The sequence below is a fragment of the Neophocaena asiaeorientalis genome, unplaced genomic scaffold (genome assembly GCF_003031525.2).
Source record: "Neophocaena asiaeorientalis asiaeorientalis breed wild unplaced genomic scaffold, Neophocaena_asiaeorientalis_V1.1 scaffold57, whole genome shotgun sequence".
Classification (NCBI taxonomy): domain Eukaryota; kingdom Metazoa; phylum Chordata; class Mammalia; order Artiodactyla; family Phocoenidae; genus Neophocaena; species Neophocaena asiaeorientalis.
Window position 1 is genome coordinate 6,118,062 of NW_020172731.1, and position 25,585 is coordinate 6,143,646.

The 25,585-nt window shown below is 39.4% G+C and overlaps 1 protein-coding gene across 2 annotated transcripts in view; it reads left to right on the forward strand.

Moving 5' to 3' along the window:
* The window catches only part of ITGA1 (integrin subunit alpha 1), a 164,480-nt gene that overhangs the window by 81,312 nt on the left and 57,583 nt on the right, over window positions 1-25,585 (forward strand). For both annotated transcript variants that reach the window (XM_024740319.1, XM_024740318.1), the window contains exons 7-11: window positions 6,873-7,021; window positions 11,056-11,206; window positions 18,489-18,654; window positions 21,779-21,852; window positions 22,558-22,702. In XM_024740319.1, the coding sequence (XP_024596087.1) occupies window positions 6,873-7,021; window positions 11,056-11,206; window positions 18,489-18,654; window positions 21,779-21,852; window positions 22,558-22,702 (685 nt within the window). The remainder of the gene's footprint in view (window positions 1-6,872; window positions 7,022-11,055; window positions 11,207-18,488; window positions 18,655-21,778; window positions 21,853-22,557; window positions 22,703-25,585) is intronic.

A 25,585-nucleotide genomic window follows, 5' to 3' on the forward strand; every position in this document is an offset into this window, starting at 1 on the left:
CTTATTGGTCAAGTATTATGCTAGTTGTGATAGCAATATAAATAACAGACTCTAATACTTTTTCCCTAATCCTGTAAATCTTCCAACTTAGAAATGAAGTAAAGTCTTGTATTTGGATAATTGCAATGCATGACAGTGTGACATAAATATAACAAGGGTGAATAAAGCAGAACAATTAATTGATCTTTACGAGTAGATAACTCAATATTAGAATAAAGCAATGTTTTCCAAGCTATGTTGTTTGAGGTGTTGAATATGTTCCTTACAAAAAAATATTCTCTTAAATAAAAATAAAATACATCAGGTCTTCCAATTCATGATTCACAACGCATGTTTTCATATTAAAGATTCTGGGAGCACTTTCAAAAGAATCCACTTATGAGTCAGAGTAGAGCAATGCAGGAGTGAGAGAAAGCCTTGCTCTTTTGCTCCGTTTGAAATTTGTGGCATTTTTTTACTTAATATAAATAGCAGAGGGAGGCAGACAGACAGAGACAGAGAAACTGTTATACTTTGTATTAACAATTGCTTTCCAAGATTATTTGATCATGGACTCTTTTTAAAAAATCATACCTAGCAACTGAGAAAGTTAGTATTCCCTGGAAAAGGGGTAAGGGAGTATTAGTTTGGGGCTTATCTGAAACATGATTGCAAATTTTATGTTTAAGTGGAAAGTTCTAAGTGTTACAAACCCCTTGTTCATGTAACAGAATCCTCAGTCAGTTGTGTGCCTGGTTTATGCTATAATGTGAATCAGCTCTTACTTCTCTTTGGATTTAGATTGTAATTACAACTGCTTAATCAAGAAGTTCAAACTGCATCTCCCCAGGAGCTAAATGTGTCCCTTACAGTTGTCTCTGAAAAGTAACTTTTCTTTCTACTGTGGTTTATCCCCCCTTTATAAGAATCTACTGTCACTATCTTCATCTACTCTTTACTGATGCCATAAGCTGCTCTACCCATTCTCTCTTAAAGAAAGCCCACATTTAACCCATTCTCCTTTTAGCTGCCATCTCTGCCTACTTTTTTGCATTTAGCAAAAATGCCTAGAACCTTTCCATCTTTACTATTCCTCACCAGCTCTCTTCTTAACTCCACCCTCTGGGTCTTGTACCATTCCAATGCAACTGGCCACTTCAAGTCAAATATGGTGATTATTGATTGTTTATCTTTCCGCAAATTCTGGAATGCTTTAAATGTCTTTAATGATCATCCTTGACAGATTTTCCAGGCTCAAGCCTGCTTTACTTCCTCCCATTCTACTATCATACTCTGCTGTCTGTTCTTTACCTGGGTAGCTCGTTCAGAAATCTGGATCCTCCTTCCTCCATGAGGGCCTTACAAACGAGACGATAAATGTGCTTGTGATTCTCTCTTCCCCTGTTTCCTCACCATGTGTGTTCATCACTTTTTATCTCATTATTTAATTCTCATACTTATTTGACTCGGTTGTAGATGCATGTATACCCATTATGCTAGTACAAATCTGTTTCACCTGCCTTAAATTATAAACTAAGCTGGGACTGAAACTATTTCTACTAAAGTGGGTCTCACCGGTACTCAGCAAAGCATTACATATGTCTTGTGATTTGAGCATTCTCCCGTGATGAAAATTAATAAATGGCACCCTTTTCTGGGGAAGACATAGCTGACCTTATTCTATCTGGTTCCTAAGGAAATAGGAACCCCTGTGTCAGCCGGAGACCTACACTGAATGTCATTTTCCTGAGATGTGAGTTCCCACTGCCCACTCTTCTAATTTCCCACACTTCTTTATGTCTCTCTTTTTCTGTTTATCATTATTTCCCTACTATCTCAGTTTTCTACTTGCCTATGTGAAATGTTATAGTCATCTAGTAAGAATGTATGAGGGTCAACTGTGAGCAAAGCAAAACAGTGGTAGAGGATAAGAGAATACCAGAAGCTATGATGTAGTCCATACTCTTTACCCCTGCTTGCCCCTTCCTAATTTATAATGGAGTTGGGAGATAAAGCACGCATACAGAAGTTGAGAAGAACGCAGGGCTCACAGGAGCAGCACAGACAAGTTTGCTTCACAGTTTGAAGAAGGGGAAGATCAGTATGGACTCTTGGCAACTAGGTGGACACAGCTGCAGAGAAAGTGAAACTTGAATTGAATCTTACCAAATGGGTAGACTTAGCTTAGTTGGAGGGAAAAGGAAGGGCATTTGGTCTGGATAGAGTTCATCCCGAGGAGTCCTGAAGGTGAGGATGAATAAAGAAGGTAGGGCCAGACTGTTGAGTGGCTGAAAGTCAGGAGGAAAAAACTGAATTTTAACCTATAGGCCTAGTATTTCAAGAAGCAGCTTGAAGCTTTATCTAGTTTCTATTTGAATTAGAAGTACAATTCTCTTTTAAAGTATATTTCAAAGTCCTTGATGTAGGCAATGAAGAGTTATTGGAGTTTTTAAACAAGGAAGACACATGATAAAAGCAGAATTTAAAGACGGTTAATCTACTATTAATGTGTAGAAGGATTTGAGGAAGTGGAAATGAAGGGAGGGAGATCAGCAGTGGAAAGACCCGTGACTGCCGTGGTCCAGATTCAAGGCAATGATGCCTGGCCTGGGCTGGAGAAGGAATGAAGAAACATAGATAATAGCTGCCTTGGATCCAGTTCCCCAGAAGCAAACTCTGAGAGGAGTCGTCAAGTGATAGCAATTCATGAAGGGAGTGCTTCCAAAAGAAAATAGGAAGGGATTTGGGGGAACAAAACAGGGCAGCCACAGAGGACAAGAAAGCATGTGAGGGGCTTCCCTGGTGGCGCAGTGGTTGAGAGTCCACCTGACGATGCAGGGGACACGGGTTCGTGCCCCGGTCCGGGAGGATCCCACATGCCGCGGAGCGGCTGGGCCCGTGAGCCATGGCCACTGAGCCTGCGCGTCCGGAGCCGGCGCACCGCAACAGGAGAGGCCACAGCGGTAAGAGGCCGCGTACCGCAAAAAAAATAATAATAATAATAAAAAAGAAAGCATGTGAGTTCAGGTGAAGTCAAGGCCTCAGCCTGATCTGGAAGGGGCTCCAAGTTAAGTCAAGGGGCTGGTTTTGCATTTTCCTGCACTCAGGCATTACCTATGGATCAGGGCAAGGGGTGAAGAAGGAGAAAACTCCCAGGCACTTCTGACTCTTTGAACCTTGGGGCAAAGCAGCTCTAGCAGTCCAAGGACAATCATCTGGGGAAAGTCTCAGGTGGAGCTGTTAGAAGCAAAGTGTACAGAAAGGGTAAGGGAACAGGCAGTTATAAGTTCTCTTATATCCTAACATTTACAAAAAGTAAGCTTATGAAAGTGAGATGTGTTAAGTAGTAAGACAGATAGATGATAGAGAGATAGATAGAAGATATAAAGCACTGATCTCTGACATACCAAGGTGTTACATCTTCTGCTGTTCCTGGTGTGAAGATAATTTTTCCAGATAATCCAATTCATAGTAATCAGTTCATAGTATGTTCTATGAGATATGGAAAGTGCGTTGTAAATGTTACATCACAAAGCAGGCTTATTTAGTTGGCATGACTTCCATCTCTTCTCATGTGAACTCCTCCCCATGTATAAATGAGATGCTACTTTTTTCCTGAGGAGTTAATAGCTTATCACTAGAATTTGATCGAAGGGAACAGTACACTCATTAGTAAAAAGTAGTAGGATTGCTGGGCAGTGCTATGTGCAACCGCATTTGGGATTCATGAGCAAAACTTTAAAGTGAGGCCAGTCTACAAGGTATGTGATTTTTGTCTAACAAAATTCAGTGTCATAGGATCACACACAGAGAAGGAGATATTTGGACTTAACCAGAGTTGGAAGTTAGCCAAGTTAGTTAATGGAGGGAAAAAATGGTTAAGGTAGTTAAATGTTTGCAAGTAAATGATTATGGTGATGGATCATTGGATCTAGGCTGGGTACAAAAACAAAAAAAGTTAAGATCTGTGAATTAATTAGACGTCTTAATGTGGTCAAGGAATTGATGAATTGATATACTAGGTAAATGAGCCAAAGTTAATGATCAGAGAGAAGAACACTTGACATTGAGATTGAGGTGCTGCGATTTTTCCAGAAGACAAGGTGAAGGCTAAGACCTTGGAAGTAGATGACATAGGCAAACTAGAGGAAAATATTACTAAAGCCAAGGAAGTCAAAGAAATGAGAGACTAGGGTGTTCAATAGATTCATCCAGGTAGTAAAATGTCCAAGAATAATGACAAGAGTGACAGTTTTCAAGGTTCTTTAGTCTCCTGCTTAACCAAATCTAAACAAAGAGAAATAAAAACAAAACCAACTCTGTAAGGCACCCTGAATGGATGAGCAATTAACTTCCACAGCAGCATTTATTCACCTTGGTACCATAAATTGGGTATAATGATTATCTAAGTAACAAAATCATTTTACTTTTATTTACCCTGAGCATTTATATACACAAAGACAATGTCAAACCTACATGGTTTCCCTTAATAATTATTCAGTGTCTCTCTGGATTACTAATTAAAAGCTGTTAGGGTCATTGGGAAAAGAATTTTAAATCTATTCAGAGAGTAACAGATAACTGTACATAACATTTAATTGTCAAGGAAATAACCTGAATTGGAGTCATGGGAGACTAATAATTGTCTTTTTCCAATTATAACAGCACATAGTCTTGGAACAGAAGGCGACAGATATTAGGTGAAAGATACAGTCAAAGAGCAAACCTAACCTGGACATGGATTGAGCAGATTTTGTGTTTATTCAGCTTACGGTGTACCTTCTCTTATACTTGCATATGTTCTCTAATTATTTCTTATTTATCTTATACCTGATTCAGCAATTCTAAGGAAGGATTCGTATATTCTATTTCTTTTTTAAAAAATATGATCTGTTTACTTGTTTGTCTGTCTGTTTTATCGTATTTTCTAATGTATCTCAGTTGGCTAGCTAGCTACCTGAACTCATTGAGTGACCGTGAAGTAGCAGCAGCATTTAGCAAAAGCTGAGGTGATTAGAAAATGGGGGGAAGTCAGCTATATGTCAATTTTTAAAAAAAGAAAAAATTTTTAATTTAAAAATAAAAGAGCAGACTTAAGTGGGAACATAATTCTATGTGCTGTAGCAAGTGAGTTTATACCTATAAAAGTTTAACACAAGCACCTAAAAAACAAAATATGACTAGAAAAAAAAAAAAGAAAGAAAATGAGGGGATTTGGGCGAGGTAAGTTTTTACTGAGACAAAATAGAGAGGTGAAGGATATACATCCTAGACTAGGCCTCCTTCTGCCCCTTCATTATGGAAAGTGAGGTTTTTTTAACTCAGCTTCTTCATTTATTAAATATGACACTAATTTCTGTTACTATAATTTGAATAAGTTAGGAAAGAAAGCTAAAAAAAGCAGTAAAAATATAGGATAGTATTCAGGCATGGTGGCATAATTGCTCCACGTTGAGACGATAAAGATTATGTTTAATTGGGAGTTCTGTTATTTGTTTCTGCAAGTGCCAGGGTATGCTTTTGGTTTCCAAAAGGACCAAGCTGTAGAAATGTATCTATAAATCAGAGAAATAATTAAGCCTAAAGATTTCTGACAACAGTGACATCAAGGGAGGTACAAGGTAGATGCTGATCATTTATGCCATTTGGAAATAGGATCAGACTTGGAAATTGGACTGGCTGAACAATGGGCAAACTAGACAACTGCCTGGAAAGAAAGCAGCCCTTTCTCAAATTACTTCCCCTACCTAAGAAACGAAGTGCCCAGAACTCGTACATTAAAAAGACATTCCTTTGGGTAAAGGATTCTCTGAGTCCCTAATTTTGGGGTAGGAAGGTGAAACAAAAAGTAACTTCAGGCACAATTCTTGATATAGTTTCGTTTATTGGTTCACATAAACCTTCAAAGGAGGGTGTAGAAAAAGGATAAGGAAAATAGGCAAGGGGTGGGAGAGGGTATGGAGCAAGGGAAATCGAAGCAGTGGCACTTAACCTTCTAAGTCATTTTCCTTCATGATGGCTCTGCAGTTAGCTGCCTGCATTACCCAACCTGTAGGAAAGAAAGAATGAAAGGAGAATGGCAGTAAGAGAGGGAAGACAGAGAACAAGAAAAGAGAGGGAAGGGCTGATTTAGGAGATGTGATGCTACAGCTTAGCTACATAAAGCAGGAAGCACATGTGTGTCTTTGCCAGATACATCCCCTGCTTATGCTTCCAACTTCATCTTGCCCCACTCTCCCCTCCTAGCTTGGTCCAGACTCACTGACTTTCTTTCTGTTCTTAGAGCACCTACCACTTTCCCAACTCAGCTTCTTCACTTACACAGTTCCCTTTGTGTGGACCCCATCCTCCCTCTCAGCCACCATCTGAACAGGTCTCCACCCTTCTAGCACATGTCTTTTAAGTCTCAAATATCACTTCTGAAAGGCCTTCCCTGAGCCTTCACTTTAAATTAGGCTCCTAGGTTATACTTGCCAATAATAGCTTTTCTGTTACAGCCCTTTTCACAGTTTGCGATTGAACCTGTATTTAAATGATTCTTGTGTTTAATGTCTCTCTCCCTCTAGTTTAGAAGCTCCATGAAGGCAGAGGCCATGTCAGTTTCATGTTCTACCCCCTCCCCAAGCTTACCAGAGTCATTCAGTAAACACTGTTGAAGAGATAAGCCAGTCCTTTGAGAGGTTTAATAACAACACTTCCATTTGTGTTCTTTGGCATCCACAAATGGCAGTGATCATTACTGTCAAAGTAGAAAGATTTGTGTACTGATAGAGTTTTAAACTCATCTGAAAGACTAAAATGTATTATTACATCTGATGCATATGTTTAAACGCAAAAAAATTGAAACAGGGTAGTCTGCTAGATCGATAACTCACAGTGGCTTGGTATTTCAGGTTGGAATTGTACAGTATGGAGAAAATGTAACCCATGAGTTCAACCTCAATAAGTACTCATCAACAGAAGAGGTGCTTGTTGCAGCAAATAAAATAGTCCAGAGAGGTGGCCGCCAGACGATGACAGCCCTTGGAATAGACACAGCAAGGTATATGGATAAAAAAATAAGCCAAAGTAAAAGACTGTGCAAAAATTACTGCTTATGATCTAGCCCTTTGGAGTATTAATTGAACAGTTGCCTTAGCAATATTTAAAGCCATTTGGTTGAAAAGAGATTCAACTGATTAACTAATAGTTATAGGATCAAATTTTTCTATATTACAATCTCATCATTCTTCTTATCTTTCCTCTCATTCCAAGGCTTTGACTGATGGAGAATCAGTCCAAAAAATCGCTGTAGTCTATGGCATCACATTCTTGGGTACTAAGACATAATATTAGATAATATCTTACTCTTCTTATCTTTCCTCTCATTCCAAGGCTTTGACTGATATCGCTGTAGTCTATGGCATCACATTCTTGGGTACTAAGACATAATATTAGATAATATCTTTTCCTTTTATTCTTTGTTTTCAGCCTCTAGGAATCTCAATGTAAAAAAATGGATTCATATCAGTCTGCTTCTACTCAATATATATCTATACCCTAATATGTCTATAATTTTACAGATTTAAATTTTACGGATTTAGGGTTATTGAAGCTCTCAAATAAGAGGTTTTAAGAGGGCAAACTAAATGTTGTCTTATTTGAAATCATTTTCAGTGAAAAGATTGAAAAGGAGTGGAGGGACTTCCCTGGTGGTCCAACGGTTGGGACGTTGTCTTCCAATGCAGGGGGTGCGGGTTCCCACATGCCTCACGGCCAACAAAGAACCAAAGCATAAAACAGAAGCAGTATTGTAGCAGGTTCAATGAAGACTTTATAAATGGTCCACATCAAAAAAAAAATCTTAAAAAAAAAAAAAAGAAGTGGAAAGGATTTCATGATTCGTGCTCTCTCTCTTTCTTCCTTACTTTCTCCAAATTCCCTCTAATTTACATCCCTCCCTTCCTCCCTTCTGCAGTTTCCTTCATGGAGCACACATAACCCACCCTGTGGTTGAATTTCATTCTGTAAGAACCTACAGAACTGTCCTTTTCTTACAATGTTCAGCTCCCCTTCACTGTATTTTATCTGATCTCACCCAGCTCTTATCTTTTGCTGTTTCTCCCCTTAATCATCATGAAAGCTTCTGAACAAAAACTAAACAATACCAAAATCACAGGAAATCTAATGGTCAGTTTGACTAATGTTAAGGGTTCTTCTCTTAAGTGCCTTCAACTTCTGGACACTCAACTGATTCTGAAGAGTTGATTACCCATGGCCTCACTTCACCTGCCTGCTAAGATCAGTGTTTTAAAGGGGCTGAAACAGTTAATGTGAATACTCCAAAGAATGGGTTGGATTTTCAAAAATTTAAAATTTCATGTGCAGCTTTAGACTCATAAATGTTAGAAAAGCATGTGGTTCTAGTTATATGGGGCCCATGAGAAAAATAACCACAAACAGATGGGGTAAGTTTACATTTACCTGCCCGTAGATCACCAGTTTGCATGCACAAAAGTGCACACGTTTAGGTGTGCTGAGTGTGCATTCTTAAATAATTGACTAAATGTGACCGCACATTCAAAGTAAATCAGAGCGTTCTTTGAAAGCTCTGAGCCTGTAGGGAACTTTGTTTTCCAAAGGCAACCGCTTAAGATGAATATTCATTTTTGAAAACTAACTGAAGAAATATTCTGGCTGCTTTTGCTCCTGCATAAATACCACTCTAAATACCATGTCCCTATATGGTTTTTGCCTATGTGTTTCACAGAGGGTCTAGCTGTAGGACACAGAGTTTATTGAGTTTTGTATATAAATAAGACTCCATAATGATATTACTAAGTACTCTTTTTTTTTTTTTTTTTGTGGCACGCGGACCTTTCACTGTTGTGGCCTCTCCCGTTGCGGAGCACAGGCTCCGGACACGCAGGCTCAGCGGCCATGGCTCACGGGCCCAGCCGCTCCGCGGCATGTGGGATCTTCCCGGACCGGGGCACGAACCCGCGTCCCCTGCATCAGCAGGCGGAGTCTCAACCACTGCGCTACCAGGGAAGCTCTTAAGTTTATTTTTAATTGTTCTTTATCCCTTTCAGGCAGGACCAGTTGTAAATAATATTTCTAAATTTTTAGAATCCTTTACCTCCATTTTCAGTGTCTCCCAGTTCAAAATATTTTTGTGTCCCCTTAACCCTATCCCAAATTTTCTTTCTTTTCATTGCTTCACAGTGTTTAATCATAAGGCCTGGATTCTCCTGTCCCAAAGAAAGGGATTCTCCTGGGATATGTTAATGTTTAAAAACATGCAGGGAAGTCAATGCTTATTTTAAAGAAAGAATACTGGATGGTGGTAATTGGGGGTCAAGGGCAATTTGCTGAAGAAATTTGAAACAGAAAGGGTATACTCAAGAGCTCTGCCATAGAAAGCCAGCCCTGGTTTCAGAGCTACCAGATTTTCTTTAAGGAAGGTGGTTTAATCATCTCCTTCAGCTGATGTTCATTTAGTTATGACCTCGATCTTCAAGAGAATTAGGAAGTTTTGGTGATCCTCTAAGGAATTAAAACTGTAAAAAGGATTAAATCTTACAAACTTCATTTAGAGACTAGCCTTTAACATCTATTTTTCACCTTTGTCTGTACATAGAAAGAACTCAGAGAATCTGTTTGTGTGGTGTAGAGGACAGAGACACACAGTTTGCCAGTGATCAATATATTTTTTTTTAAATAGCTTCTTTTTCTCTTTTGAAAATTTTAGGAAAATTTTAAAATGTAAAAAACAGTACAACAAAATCCTATGTACACATCAAACAGAATCAACAGTTGTTAACATCTTGTCATATTTGCTGTTAGTCCTTTTAAAGGAAAAATAAACACAGATAAAATCGCCTTGCTCACATCACAAGGATCCTCTCTCCCTACTCACAAAATACCCACTACTGTGCATTTACTATATATCTACAGTAGAGCTAATGTGTACTGTGGCAAACTGTTGGAAGGTGAAAGACAGGTGTTTCTTTGGTATATCTCAGCTGCAGCTGTTTGTCCTTATGACCAAAGTAAAATATTTAAAATGACTATTCAGCACAATGATTGCTGCATTTTACACCAAAATCTAAAAAATATTATATGAAATCCATTCACTGTTTCAGTCCTAAGTAAAATGTACTCTTCTTTTCCAAGGCTCCAGAGGGGAAAGTAGTTGAGTAGTGGAGTAATGGAGGGAAAGTGTGCCTGAGTGAGTGTGTGTGTGTGTGTGTGTGTGTGTGTGTAGAAGGTACAAAACAAACAAAAATTGTCAGTTTCCCATATCTTCCATCTCTTTCCATAAATGCGTGTTGAATTAAATCAAAATTCCTTTCTTTGAAGTTAGGTTATAGCATTTTTCCTTTCTCTCCATGCCACCTCCTCCCACCTCACCCCCAGCAGCTTGTGTCCTAAAACCTAGTTCAGACTTTCATAGCTCTGCCAAACCCTCCTTGCCCCCCAGAAGCCTACTCTGTCACTGACTCAGACCACTGCCGTCTGCAGTCTTTAATTCCTATGTCTGAATTTTTACCCCACGTCCAAGCACACTCTCAAGCACTCACAGCCATACAAATACTCTGTTTTCTCCCATGCCCCCTCCATAGCTTACAGGATGTCCAAGCTGTTCTGTGACTGTCAGAGTAGGTGGGGGAAATGAGGACTAAAGCAAAAGCTCTGCCAAAAGCAGAAGGAAAGAGGCCTGTCAAGCAAGAGAAAGAGTGTTTACAGAAAAAGGAGTGACTGGGAAAGTATTTAAAATCTGACCTTCTCTAAATCTGCTGTATGCTTGTCACACTCCCCCTTTGAAGTTTCCAAAGAATGAGAGACTGCTGCCTTTTGTTAATGGGATCTATGGTGACTGGCAAAATGGTAACCTCTCCATCATCTAGAATAAGTCTTAAACTATTACAAACAATGAGCATCATGCCTCCCAGCTTGAACAATGGGCAGCAATGTTGATCTTGGAGGGAAAGCACTGGGCTACCTGGAGTTGGCAGTGTTTTCATTTTGTTTATCACTTTACCTAACCTTGGGCTGGTGTTTTATTTGCTGCCCTTTTGTCTGTGATTATTTCAGGAAAGAGGCTTTCACTGAAGCCCGGGGTGCCCGAAGAGGGGTTAAAAAAGTCATGGTAATTGTGACTGATGGAGAGTCCCATGACAACCATCAACTGAGTAAGGTCATCCAGGACTGTGACGATGAAAGCATTCAGCGGTTTTCCATAGCTGTAAGTACAGGGCTAGAGATGGCTTTCAGGCTGTGGTGTGAAGAGAAAAGCTGTGTGCATATCATGGTTATTTTATGAGAGTTACACAAACAAGGTTGAAAAACAGAAACTTCTCCATTTGGAAGTAAACTCTATGGGGGCAGGATTGGGTCTTGCCCCTTTTGTGTCTTCAGCACCCGACACAGTGCCAAGCAAATGGAGACTCAGCAAACAATCACTACAAGAAAGGAAGGAAGAAAATAAGGAAAGATAAAAGGAGGAAGAAGGAAGAAAATACATAAGAAGAAGGAAGGAAGGGTGAGAGAGAGAAAGGGACAGAAATAGGGAGGGGAAAAGAGGAAGGGGAAGGGGGAAAAGATGGAGGGATGGAGGGAGGAAGGCATATGCCTCAGCCTAGGGGGAGGGGAGTTTCTTAAAGTGATTTTTTAAATAAGTCAGAGAACAAAAGAGTTCAGAACTCTAAAAGTTCAACCAAAATTGTTTTTCAACAAAATCCCTTTTATTTATAGTAACAACAGATATTACCCACAATTGTTTTTCAGCATTTAATCAGTGATATCTCCTTTTTCTCTTTCAAAAGTGTGATCAGTGAAAGACACTCCACCAATAGTAGGTAGGGAAGAAAAAGAGATTCATCCCTGATGAAGTCCCAGAACACACAATTGATTCACTTCTTCCCTGGGGCAAGGTGACTGTACTTCTTATTTTATAACCAAGATAACTAGGTTTTAAACAGTTGCAACATTTTCTTTCTCATTTGGGGTACAGATGTAAAAAAAAAAAAAATTAAAACATCTCATTATTTGTCTTTCCCTTTGTTGTTACTTCGGTAAGTTATCTTTTGCCAACTGTTATTCAATCGATTATTACCTCTCCTGTTACTATAGCTATTTTGATCTTTTTGGTGGTTGAGAATAATTCCATATGGCTCAGGCTTCACTCAGAGATACTGTCCACAGTTAGAGTCTATGCTTGGTCTCTTTAGTATGCAAAGCCAGCGCATGCCCAGTTTGTCCCACACAACTGGGTACCAGAGGTGCCATCATTTGTTCACTTTCTTCCCAGAGGATATAGTCTAGCATTCCAGGTCCCGTAGATGCAGGCCATGAGCTGAATTAACCATCCGCAGCATTAACAACGTTCGGGAAACTTCAGTGGAAAGAAAGTATCTATCAATGGATTGCTTCTTAATTTTAAGTGAATCTTATATCACTTTTGCATTGTATCTGGCTACATAATCAGTATTTCTTGCCCTTAAATCTCTATTTCCCTTTGTTGTATCCCTGGTTGATCATTCATACTTTGCCTTTTATCTGGTCAAAAAGAGGTCTCATGATTGCATTAATCTTCCTGGAGAACCATAAACTTATGAGTTCCTTTCCCATTTTAATCAGTGAATTAACGTCAACTTGATCTTTGAAATGGTATAAACAAAGAATAGGAAACCTTCACTTTAGCAATAATTATTTATTTTCCTAATTCATATTTTTTCCTCAGTGAACTTTATATTTTTTTTTAGTTTGTGCCTAGGAAATAAGCCATTTATTTTACTTTCTCTCTTTGTTTATTCACACAGAAAGATTTCAGACTTTTCTCCGCGTCTATTCATGATGCATGAGATCAAATGTTCATGGGGGTCTGTAGCCCTGTTATTTCCTGGACTATTCCTCCTACTCCATCTTTTTTTTTTTTTTTTTTTTTTTTTTTTTGGTTACCGGGAAAACAAAGCTGCTTAAAAACACATCCTCCAAGTGTATTTTTTCATCCTAAAGCATCATGAATATTTCAGTAGGCCAGTTAATAACTGTAACTCGTTTGCTGTATTGTGGCCTCTCCCGTTGCGGAGCACAGGCTCCAGACGCGCAGGCTCAGCAGCCATGGCTCACGGGCCCAGCCGCTCCACGGCATGTGGGATCTTCCCGGACAGGGGCACGAACCCGTGTCCCCTGCATCAGCAGGTGGACTCCCAACCACTGCGCCACCAGGGAAGCCCCTCCATCTTTTTTTTCCCCCACCATTTGATCCTGAACACCAGAGACATATGTTTTGGGGGGAGACAACACTCAAAAAAGGTTGATTACCGAACGTATAAGCACTCTCTAATAAAACTGCACACATTTCCTGTGAAACATCCAGATTTGGTGAGGGTGCTAAGCTGGTTAGAGACCCTGTTACATGGTCTCTATTCTGTCACTTGAGGATATTAGACATTGCTAGCAGGAGACTGGTGGGTTTTTTGGGGGGTTTTTTTTTGTTTTGTTTTGTTTTTTAAGTTTTCTTCTTTTTTTTTTCTTTTTACAAATTTATTTATTTTTGGCTGTGTTGGGTCTTCATTGCTGCACGCGGGCTTCTCATTGCAGTGGCTTCTCTTGTTGTGGATCACGGGCTCTAGGCACGCGGGCTTCAGTAGTTGTGGCTTGTGGGCTCTAGAGCGCAGGCTCAGTAGTTGTGGCGCACGGGCTTAGTTGCTCCGTGGCACGTGGAATCTTCCTGGACCAGGGATCGAACCCTTCTCCCCTGCACTGGCAGGCAGATTCTTAACTACTGCGCTACCAGGGAAGCCCAGGAGACTGTTTTATATTCAGATTCTAATCTTAGATGATAATGGTGGGAGAGTATAATGGCTGTGAAAGTGTATCACCTACAGCATTCAAATGAAAATAAGCAACTTAGAAAGTATCTTAGAATTTCATTCATTTGCACACAAAAGGCACTGTGCTACATGTAAATGAGCCTTACACTTTACATTTGACATATTTGCCTCAAGGGACTTTCAATTCTGAATGTCTATTCCAGGTAAATATTAGCAGAACACCAAATGCCTGGGCTTGACGTATTTGTATTAAGTGAAACAGAAGTAATTTTTAAGTATTATTTTGTATCTCTTTTGATTCATGGAAAATAATGTTTTTACCAGCTACCAGACCCTTGGGTGAAGGATCAAAATACATTTCTCCCTGTTTTCATTTTCATTCTGTGATGCAAAATAGTTCAAACTGGATGCAAGTGATAGTAATTCCAGGGAATTCTTTTCTCTTATAGTTTCTTCTAAATATATGCTCCCATATTACATTTATACATTTTACTTTTATTAAGTGTGTCAGTTGGCATCTTCCCCATTGAACTTTACCCATTTGTCTGTGACATAGAGCACTAAATATCTGACAATGTTTACATCATAGTTAAGAACCTAAATTACACATAGTCCAGGAGTCTTTACAATTTTTGTGTATTTTCAACAACATCAACTTGTAAGTGAAATGGAAGTTAACATGTCAATTCAATAGTGAATCTAGAATATGGTAAATAGGAACCAAGGAGGAAAAATAGTGACTTTTCAGCCCTGGATGTCATATATATAACTTACAGAATAAATGAGGTAAATCAATGGGGACTCAGAAGGCTTCACACCATACGGAATTTGTATAAATCTAAAAGAAATCCATGCATAGCAAAACTGCTGACAAAAGAGGAGTCTGCCATTGTGTCCAGAGGAGAAGACCAAGCAGAGAGTGAGGTGTTGAGCAAGGCCCCAGTGATCCTGAAACCCACACCATGGATTGAATGGAGGCTCCAGAGCTCGGAGACTGCCTTTTCCATCCTCAGTCTAGGGCATGTACATCCAGCTATGGTGAGATACCCAACTATAGGAAGAGCATCTTAATTGTTTTTTTTTTTTTTTTTTTTTTTGCGGTACGTGGGCCTCTCACTGTTGTGGCCTCTCCTGTTGCGGAGCACAGGCTCTGGATGTGCAGGCTCAGTGGCTGTGGCTTACGGGCCCAGCCACTCCGTGGCCTGTGGGATCTTCCCGGACCGGGGCACGAACCTGTGTCCCCTGCATCAGCAGGCGGACTCTCAACCACTGAGCCACCATGGAAGCCCTTAATTGTTTTTAAATGAGAGAGGATTTGTTCAATGTAATAAGAGCAAGTGGCCCTTGGGTTTTCCCTCTCTCTTTGGACAATTCTCTACTACCATTCCATTAATTCTCTTACCCCTCAAGCAGCTAAAGTGGGGAAAGCACTAGTGGCCTCTGTTCAAATATAAACCGCTTCTGATGTTTGGCATTTGCTTTTCAGCCAGATAAACAAGAGCTAAGTTTTTGTGTTCTGGTTCGATTTGTAAGCTGCTGGTATAGATCTTCCTACATAAATCTGGACGTAGTAGTTGAGAGTAATTTCAAAAATCAAAAAAACTCCCCAAACAGTGTGCCAATTGTCTTAGAGCCACCTCTAGTTTTCCTAAATAGTGTGCTTTCTTCAAAACAGCTCAAAGTTAGTCACATACATTGAGGCATTTTGCCTCTAAGAACGTTTTACAGATGTAGGAGCTACAAAACTGACAAGGGCACTGGAGTGACTCCGCTGTGGTCCGGGAGCTTAGGAGGGGTTCAGATGCTGCAGTACTTCCTCTGGGCTCCTTCAGCAAGGGGAAGGAGCCAGGAATAAATCCCCCACCCCCTTCTCACTAGGAAGGAAAATTTGAGAACCAATGAAATTGCTGCTTGACTACTTGGTGCCCAACTCCTTTTGTCACATTAACATTTAGCGTACATTACAGTGATTCAGTTGTTGATCTTAATCCATTATGCGTTTTATGATACAAATAAACAAGTATGTTGTAGGTTATAAACAACAACACTGAAAACAATAATTTTAGTTATTGTTTTTCTGCAAGTGAAAATCTGTACCCATCTTAATAAAAATGTCAGTTTTTAAATCTACCATTCTAAATCTAACATTAAAAAATACGTGTAGGGCTTCCCTGGTGGTGCAGTGGTTGAGAGTCCACTTGCCGATGCAGGGGACACGGGTTCGTGCCCCGGTCCGGGAAGATCCCACATGCCGCAGAGCGGCTGAGCCCGTGAGCCATGGCCGCTGAGCCTGCACGTCCGGAGCCTGTGCTCCACAACGGGAGAGGCCACAACAGTGAGAGGCCCGCATACTGCAAAAAAACAAAAACAAAAACAAAAAAACAATAGAAATGTCCTATCTACACATCGGATTGGGTTTTTTTAATTTTTTGCATTTTTAATTTACATATTATTTATTTATTTAACTTATTTTTGGCTGTGTTGTGTCTTCATTGCTGTGCGCAGGCTTTCTTTAGTTGCAGCGAGCGGGGGATGTTCTTCATTGCAGTGCGTGGGCTTCTCATTGCACTGGCTTCTCTTGTTGCAGAGCATGGGCTCTAGGTACTCAGGCTTCAGTAATTGTGGCTCGCGGGCTCTAGAGAGCAGGCTCAGTAGTTGTAGCACTCAGGCTTAGTTTCTCTGCAGCATTTGAGATCTTCCCAGACCAGGGCTCGAACCCATGTTCCCTGAATTGGCAGGCGGATTCTTAACCACTGTGCCACCAGGGAAGCCCTACATATTATTTTTAAAAGATTTTTTCATTTACTTTAACTTGAACATTTTCATATTTATATACATTTCTAAATATTAAGAAATATTTACATTAACAACTAAATTTTTCAGAAGAAAAAATGCAACATAAAAAAAAATTAGTTGGACTTCATCAAAATTAAAAACTTCTACTCTTCAAATGATCCTGTAAGAAAAGGAAAAGCCAATATATAGACTGGGAGAAAATATTTACAAAACACATAAAGGGTATGTATCCAGAATATTGGGTTGGCCAAAAAGTTCGTTCAGTTAGTGAATACATTGTTCAATAAAATTTTTGGTGAAAATTTAAAATTTGTCTTTTACTTTTACTTAAAACCAAACAAACTTTATGGCCAACCCAATATATAGAAAATCTCACGACTAAATAACAGGAAAACAAACAATCCATTTTCTTAAAAATTGGCAAAAGATCTGAACAGACACCACACCAAAAATGGAAATACTATGGCAAATAAGCAGGTCTTAATACCATTAGTCATTAGGGAAATGTAAATTAAATGAGATACCACTACACACCAATAGAATTGCTAAAACTGAAAAAAAAATGCTAAAAAGAAAAAAACTGATAAAACCAAGTGCTATCAAGGATGCAAAGCAACTGGGTCTCTCACACATCACTGGTCGGAAAGGTAAAATGGCAAAATGGAACAGTTATTCTGATAAACATTTTGGCAGTTTCTCATTCAGTTAAACATACACTTACTATAGAACCCAGCACTCTCATTCCTAGGTCTTTACTCAAGAAAAAATAAAACATAAACCTAAGTGCAAAAACTTACAGCAGCTTTATTCTTAATCACTTGAAACTGAAAACAACCCAAATGTCCTCAACAAATGAATTGTGCTTCTATATAGTAGAGTCCTACTCAACAATAAAAATGACTAAATTACTGATACATGTGACAGCACGGATAACTCTTGAAAGCATTATGCAAAGTGAAAGAAGCCAGACACAAAAGACGACGTGCTATTTGATTCCTTAAATTTAATGTTCTAGAAAAAGCAAAGCTATAAGGACAGAAAGTAGATCAGTGTTTGCCAGGAGTTAGAGGGAAGAGAAGACTGACTACAAAAGGGCAAGAAGGAACTCTTTGGGGTCATGGAAATAGTCTAATCTCGATGTGTTAGTAACATACTGTGTAGGTTTGTCAAAATTCATAGAATTGTACATCTAAAGAGGGTGAATTTTATTGTATATAAATTATATCTCAATAAACCTTACTTTAAAAAATTTAAAACTAAATGTTTGAGAAAACCCGCTAGAAGAGCTAAATTATGGTTAACTGTAGTAGATAATTCCTGCCTCTCTCTCTTCTCTATTTAAAAGAATGCCCCCGTCTTGAGCATTTTGTTTCAGACAGGAATGTCCCAATTGTTTATTTTCTAAATTGCCAAGTTAGACTACTACTTAGTCCAATATCTGTTTAAAAAATATACGTGTCTGACTTCCCCTTGGTAAGAGTTTCAGGAAGTACTGCCTATTTGAGATCAAGCAATTCACTGGCTAATTGCTTTTGCCAGCAAATGGTGATGTCACTGACTGGAATAATATCAGAAACACTCAGAAACTGTAACATTACTTTTGAACTATCAGACTTTAAAGATACAGCTGTTGATAAACAGGGACACAGGAATGCCAGAGAAGAAACTTTTGCAAACATACAAGATGCCCTTTATATTTTCCTACAGCAATTATAGAATATAACTGTTAATATTCTACAGATTCTGAAAATTACCCTTCTAAGAATGTGGAAGTACATAAAAATTTCACTATGCCACAGTACTATACACTCTCTTGCTTATTGACAAAATGCTTGGGGTTCTTGTTTAACGTATAGAATTTAAAAGATATTCTTGCTGTTTTTGTCGTCTTAGATTCTTGGCAGCTATAATCGAGGAAATTTAAGCGCTGAAAAATTTGTGGAGGAAATAAAATCAATTGCAAGTGAACCCACGGAAAAGCATTTCTTCAATGTCTCTGATGAACTGGCACTAGTCACTATTGTTGAAGCTCTGGGAGAAAGAATCTTTGCCCTGGAAGGTATGACTGGTTCTCATAAGCCTGAATATTCTCTCTACAATTCAAACTCAACGTAATTGGTTTTGGTATTTATTTCTACCACGTGGCTAATGCGTTTTTACTGTGTACGATAGCCACCATGGAACAATGTCCTCTTATATAAATCTGTCCATAGATGGCTGTTTCACATAGCACTGTGTCTGCTGGCAGCTCTCTTTGTAAGGACCTGGCAGTACTGATGTGAGGGCCAGATGAAGACAATGGTCAGTGTAGACACACAAGAACAAAAATGTGCCCATGTGTTTTATTCCTTTTCTGTGACACAGGTTTAGAAAATGGAGACACTAACTCAAGTTTTGTTTTTGTCTTTGTTTTTCATTTTGGGCTTCTATGGGACAGTTCTTGTATAATAACTTCTTTGTTCATTTATTTTCTCCTATTTTTCTCCTTGTCCATTTTAAAGGTCTTCATGGAACTCTGCCTCAAGACCCATGGCAGTGAAACATTGGTTCACTATATTTGTCTGAGTCATGTTACTTCTTTGTAAATTTTTTCTTTGATTTTTCAATGGCAGCTGGCCATTGGGGATAATGAGTCATGGCATTCCCTCCTCTGCCTTAGGTAGACAATGTCAAGGAACAATGTACTTTGGAACTAGATCTTCCCTGACAAAAAAAGAAGTCTTCAGAATTTTTATGCCAGGCAAACTGAAAAAGCCTCTTCCTTCACATTCTCTGGTAATCTGGAGACTCAGAGAACATGCCTTTTTTTCTCAACCTAGGATGAGAAACCACCAGGCAAACTGAAAAAGCCTCTTCCTTCACATTCTCTGAAAATCTGGAGACTCAGAGAACATGCCTTTTTTTCTCAACCTAGGATGAGAAACCACCAGACAGTTCTGCTCTTCTGCTCTGTCTGAATCCTATTGACTTTGTCCTTGTGAGGACAGGACACACTGAGCACTGTTGTTTTTCATCTTAAACATAGAAATTTACAAGCACCTTCTCAGTCTGCCCTTGTTGTCCATACATTTGTTGCTTACATCTGTGTCTCTATTTCATTTCTAAATCTCATCTTAAGTAAGCAAGTAAATATAACCTAAGACTTGTAGAAATGAATCCTGTAACAGCTATCAGGTGGAGGAGGGATCAATTTGCCTTAAATGACGTTTTCAGATTCATTCTAACCTAACTACACCATGAGTTAAAGGTTATACGTTGAAGTGCCTACATACCCAAGAAATGTCTCCATATTTAAAAACAAAATCATTTTATGAGGAACTCCACAGATTAAAAATGTCTCCCATATCTTCATTGCTGCACTTTCAGGGCTAACCAAAAGCAGTGTTTTTACTAGCCTATTTCTGACTTTTTTCACAATGACATCCAAAAGGGCTTCATTTCCTTGTTACTTTGGAAATCTCCATTTCCTATCAACATTTATCTTTAGATGACAACTAGCAGCAATTGTGAAAACCATGCTTGCTGAAGGACAGTGCCACCTAGTGAGGTGAGCGTACCAGCTATTTGCCCATAAAATCAGGAAACTACTGTCTCCCGTTCCCATCAGGCACTGGGAAAAATGCTGAAATTCCTAACCAGAAGCTGCACAGTGGTCAGAGTAGATATCGCAACACCCATGAACAAGTCCAGGGAGGAGCTGACATTAAGAAGTTCCGGCATGTACACTGTGCTTTGCCAAGATGCCAATTCAGCAGGCAGAATTTCACAGAGCTTCCTTCTCTCTGTTCTCAGTTGTTCTCTCTGTCCTCAGAACAGCGGCAGGGGAAGGTGCTGGAACTATGTAGGTCTCCACTACTGCATTCTTATAATTGATCTTGCAGAGATAAATGAGAAAGCACCTTACACCATTGTGGGCCTAAAATAAAGGTTCAAATTAAAGTTAAAGTGCATCTCAGTCATTTAAATTAGAGGGCAATTTGTATTGAGATTAAAATGATATAGTTGAATCTTGATTGATTTCCGCATTTAATCTAGTCCTATAAAAAGGTAATTACTGATGTATTGGTTAACAAATTTATGCAGGTAAATAACTAGTAAATAAGTTTGGTTTCACAAATTTGATTGTTCTCATGCCTCAGTGAAAGAGTAGTTTGACTTTTAAAAAATTATGTGCTATTTTTAACTTATCAGCAAGGCCAAATAAATCAGTAACTCCCTCCTGAAAGCAAATTAATCAACATTCCCTTAATCCCCTTAGGAGGCTGTGGCTTTGGCTTGGTGAATATTCTGAGAGCAGCACACTCCCATAGAATGCTCTGGATTATTTCTGTGTTTCAGTAAAGAGCTTCAAAATGGGCACAGGATCTTTAAAAAAAAAGCGTGATTGAACGGCATGTGGCCTGGAGCCCTGTCAGAAAGTCCCCTCCTGATCTGTGAGTGACACCCACAGCCAGAAATCAGAGCAAATACCAACCCAAGAATCCCTAAACCCTTTATCACACAATGGAATTCTGAGATTGACATAGGGCAGGAAATGCAAGTGAGGCTGGTACAATCAAGAAACCTCTTTAGGGCTTCCCTGGTGGTGCAGTGGTTGAGAGTCTGCCTGCCGATGCGGGGACGCGGGTTCGTACCAGGAGGATCCCACGCCGTGGAGCGTCTGGGCCCGTGAGCCATGGCCGCTGGGCCTGCGCGTCCCGAGCCTGTGCTCTGCAACGGGAGAGGCCACAGGGGTGAGAGGCCCTCGTACCGCAAAAACAAAAAAAAAGAAACCTCTTTAAATATGTGAATCAAATATTATTATCCCTGTGACATATCAGGTAAGTTTAGCCTAATCTCAGGAGGATTCCCAGGGCATGAGGGTGAGACACAGAGCTTTCAGCCACGTTGATCCAAAGCTCCATAAGATCTGTAAGAGTGCTAGAGTATAAGAACAGAAGGATTAATTCAACTCCTCCAGCCAGGATGGGGAAACTAACAGTCAGGAATGTGAGACACAGCCCTTTTGCTAACCCTCTCCGTCCTCCACCCAGCCCTACCTAGGAATTTTGAGTTTGAGAAATGTGTGGCTGAAAATGCCCTAAAGATGCTAGAAGTTCTGGTTGGTCAAGACCACAGACTGTACTAGGTCTCTGTCTTCTGCAAATCAGCAGTGTGCTAAAGGCAATTCTCCTCTGTTACAGCTACAGCTGACCAGTCGGCAGCTTCTTTTGAAATGGAAATGTCTCAGACCGGCTTCAGTGCTCATTATTCACAGGTACATTGACCACTTGGTAGAAAACTTTTTTTTTTTTTTTGAGGTTTCCTTTCCCAGAGTCAACACCCAGACATCAGCATTACAGGTGCAACTTGCAGCTCATGGCATGAGCAGTTATTCAGACCATGTTGTTTCTAATCCAAATAGGAAACAGCATTTCACAGGCTTCTTATTAGGAAAGCATGTTATCATACACAGCTCACTACATTGTACTAATAATTGTGAATCAGACAGTTTGAGGTCTGCCTTCTATAATTATACATCTAGCTAAATAAAATATTTAACATATTTGCTAAAGATATGGAATGCATCTTTTTCTTGGTGTCAAGGTATTCAAGGGTCTTGCTAGAATTCCATGTTCAAGACCCAGGCTTCTTAGCAGTCATAAAGCAGAAAGGCAAGATTAGAAAATATATCCTTTGTAGCTGATGGAAGAAATGGTACCATGGTCCCTGCACAAGAATATTGACATTTCAGTGTGTAATTGTACTGTATGACCTAGGGAAATTTACTTATTCTGCCTCAGTTTCTTCTGTAAAAGAAGTGGTAATAATGGCATCTAGCCCAATGGATTATTGTGACGATTTTATGATTTAATATATGTAAAGCACTTTGAACAGTACTTAACATATTGTTAATGCTACGTTAAGTGTTTGCTCTTACTATTTTTGTTAAATATCATTGTTTTCTCTATTTGGATATAAGGACTGGGTCATGCTTGGAGCAGTAGGAGCCTATGATTGGAATGGAACAGTCGTCATGCAGAAGGCTAATCAAATCCTAATTCCCCAAAACACGACCTTTAATGTTAAGTCTACCAAAAAGAATGAACCTCTTGCTTCTTATTTAGGTAAAGTTTGTATGTAATTGAGAGAAAGTTTGTTTGTTTTTTTTTAATTTTTATGTTTTTTATTTTTAGTATTATTTGCTTATATTTATATAGGCGTATTTTGTAAGAGAGATCACGTCTAAGAGTTAGATATTTTAGATGTTAGAGACCCATGACGGCCTCTGAGTAGCCTTAGCAAAAATAACAGAACGTGGAGGAGCCTTTCTCAGAAGGGCTGCTACACGGGAAGTGATTTGGGCTGAAACACACATTTTTTGAGGTCTCTCTGTGTCTGGTATTCGTGTTAATGTCAAGAAGTGCTTCAGACCCAGTGGACAGGAAACAAAGGTAGAAAAAGAAAACTTGACTCGGCCTATCCTGAAGATCAGACTCCCATATTCTCTTAAATATCCTCTATCATTAGTTTCTCTCTATGGGTCCTAATTTTGGAAAGTAAACTTTTAACTTGTTTTGTCATATGACTTCTTTAATACCTCTGTTCACAATCAGATACATATTGAAGTGAAACCCAGTAATGTAACGATTTTCCAAAGACTTGCCTAGAACGAGGAGGTGTGTGGCTGGTGTCACTTTATTCTGAATCTGTGTCAGGCTGGGAGCTGCCTGGGGGATAGCTGGGGACTCTTCTGTCACTGGTCGAGCTCAGTAAACACTTGGGAGGGACTAGGATGGAAAGGACCCTCAGGGTATGGTTTCTCAGCTCTCTCTTTTCACTCAACAAATATTTTGGGAGCATCTTTCTTGCCCCAGGCATTGTTCTTGGTGCTGGGAATACAGTGGTAAAGAAAACAAATACGTGCTGTGTTCATATTTTAGCATGTTAGCAGTCCTGTCTGGGATCTTTATGTCCTGGAAGTCTTTTTCTCCCTCTATCCCAGTTTCTTTCTATTTTATAGGAAGGTGGCAGGTCTTTACTGGCACAGCCATACATCTTATTCAAGGGCACGTATTAAAGCTGTAGAGGCAACAGGATTTAAGAAGAATAAAGAGTCTAAGCAGTTTCGATAATTAAAAATATAGTGATAAGCAGCAGGTATAATGGGAGTGCTAAACCCCCATAAGACATGTTAAACTGCGCTAATGGAAGTCTAGTCTATTTCTCATAAAAGTCCTATTTCATTCTGCCCTAGTCGGAGCAGCTAAAGTATTCTAAGCATTGTCCTAAGCATCACACATTACAAAAGAAAATGCCAGGGCTTCCCTGGTGGCGCAGTGGTTGAGAGTCCGCCTGCCGATGCAGGGGACACGGGTTCGTGCCCCGGTCCGGGAGGATCCCACGTGCCGCGGAGCGGCTGGGCCCGTGAGTCATGGCCGTTGGGCCTGCGCGTCCGGAGCCTGTGCTCCGCAGCGGGAGAGGCCACAACAGTGAGAGGCCCGCGTACCGCAAAAAAAAAAAAAATTACGTAAAAAAAAAAAGAAAATGCCAAACTAGAATTGCCGGTAAAAAACTATCTGAAGGATACAGATCTAAAAACAATCCCCATCTACACATCCTTCTCCCCACCAAACCTGAAAAAACTTGTGGTTAGAAAACAAAGTATACACTACATGTCTTTTAAATATTTGGAGGATTGTGATATAAAATAAAGGGGTTGGCATTAAAATTCATATTGAGTTTTACAATTAAAAGAGATCTTAGAAAGCGAATGGTACACATCTAATTTGCCAAATTAAGAAATTGAGGAGTAGAAATATTATGTCGCCGCTAACTGTGGCAAATCTGAAAGTAGAATCTAGGTTTTTTGATTCTTATTCCAGTGTTCATTTCGCCATGCTAAAATGCCTGATTCTGGGTTGATCAAGGAAGCACTTATAAATAATGAGTACCTGCAATGTGCCAAACATTCAGTTATAAATTGAGGATAACAAGATAAATAAGGGATGTTTATCCCTGTATTGATGAAGCTTACCTTTCTGGATAAGAGACAATAACAGAACCAACCAAATCCTGTCAGGATGATATGAGCTGTGACACAGAATACCTGAAAAAGAGGAAAGGAGGTTAGGTTAAATAATTTCTTTTTTTAATTTTTATTTTTTTATTGTTTTATACAGCAGGTTCTTATTAGTTATCCATTTTATACATATTAGTGTATATATGTCAGTCCCAATATCCCAATTCATCACACCACCCCCCTCCCCCGCCAGCCACTTTCCCCCATTGGTGTCCATACATTTGTTCTCTACATCTGTGTCTCCATTTCTGCCCTGCAAACCAGTTCATCTGTACCATTTTTCTAGGTTTCACATATATGCGTTAATATACGATATTTGTTTTTCTCTTTCTGACTTACTTCACTCTGTATGACAGTCTCTAGATCCATCCATGTCTCTACAAATAACCCAATTTTGTTCCTCATTATGGCTGAGTAATATTCCATTGTATATATATACCACATCTTCTTTATCCATTTGTCTGTTGATGGGCATTTAGGTTGCTTCCATGACATGGCTATTATAAATAGTGCTGAAATGAACATTGGGGTGCATGTGTCTTTTTGAATTGTGGTTTTCTCTGGGTACATGCCCAGTAGTGGGATTGCTGGGTCATATGGTAATTCTATTTTTAGTTTTTTAAGGAACCTCCATACTGTTCTCCATAGTGGCTGTATCAATTTACATTCTCACCAACAGTGCAAGAGGACTGTAGCTTTGTAGTATAGTCTGAAGTCCGGGAGTCTGATTCCTCCAGCTCCATTTTTTTCCCTCAAGACTGCTTTGGCTATTCGAGGTCTTTTGTATCTCCACACAAATTTTAAGGTTTTTTGTTCTCGTTCTGTAAAAACTGCCATTGGTAATTTGATGGGGATTGCATTGAATCTGTAGATTGCTTTGGGTAGTAGAGTCATTTTCACAATATTGATTCTTCCAATCCAAGAACAT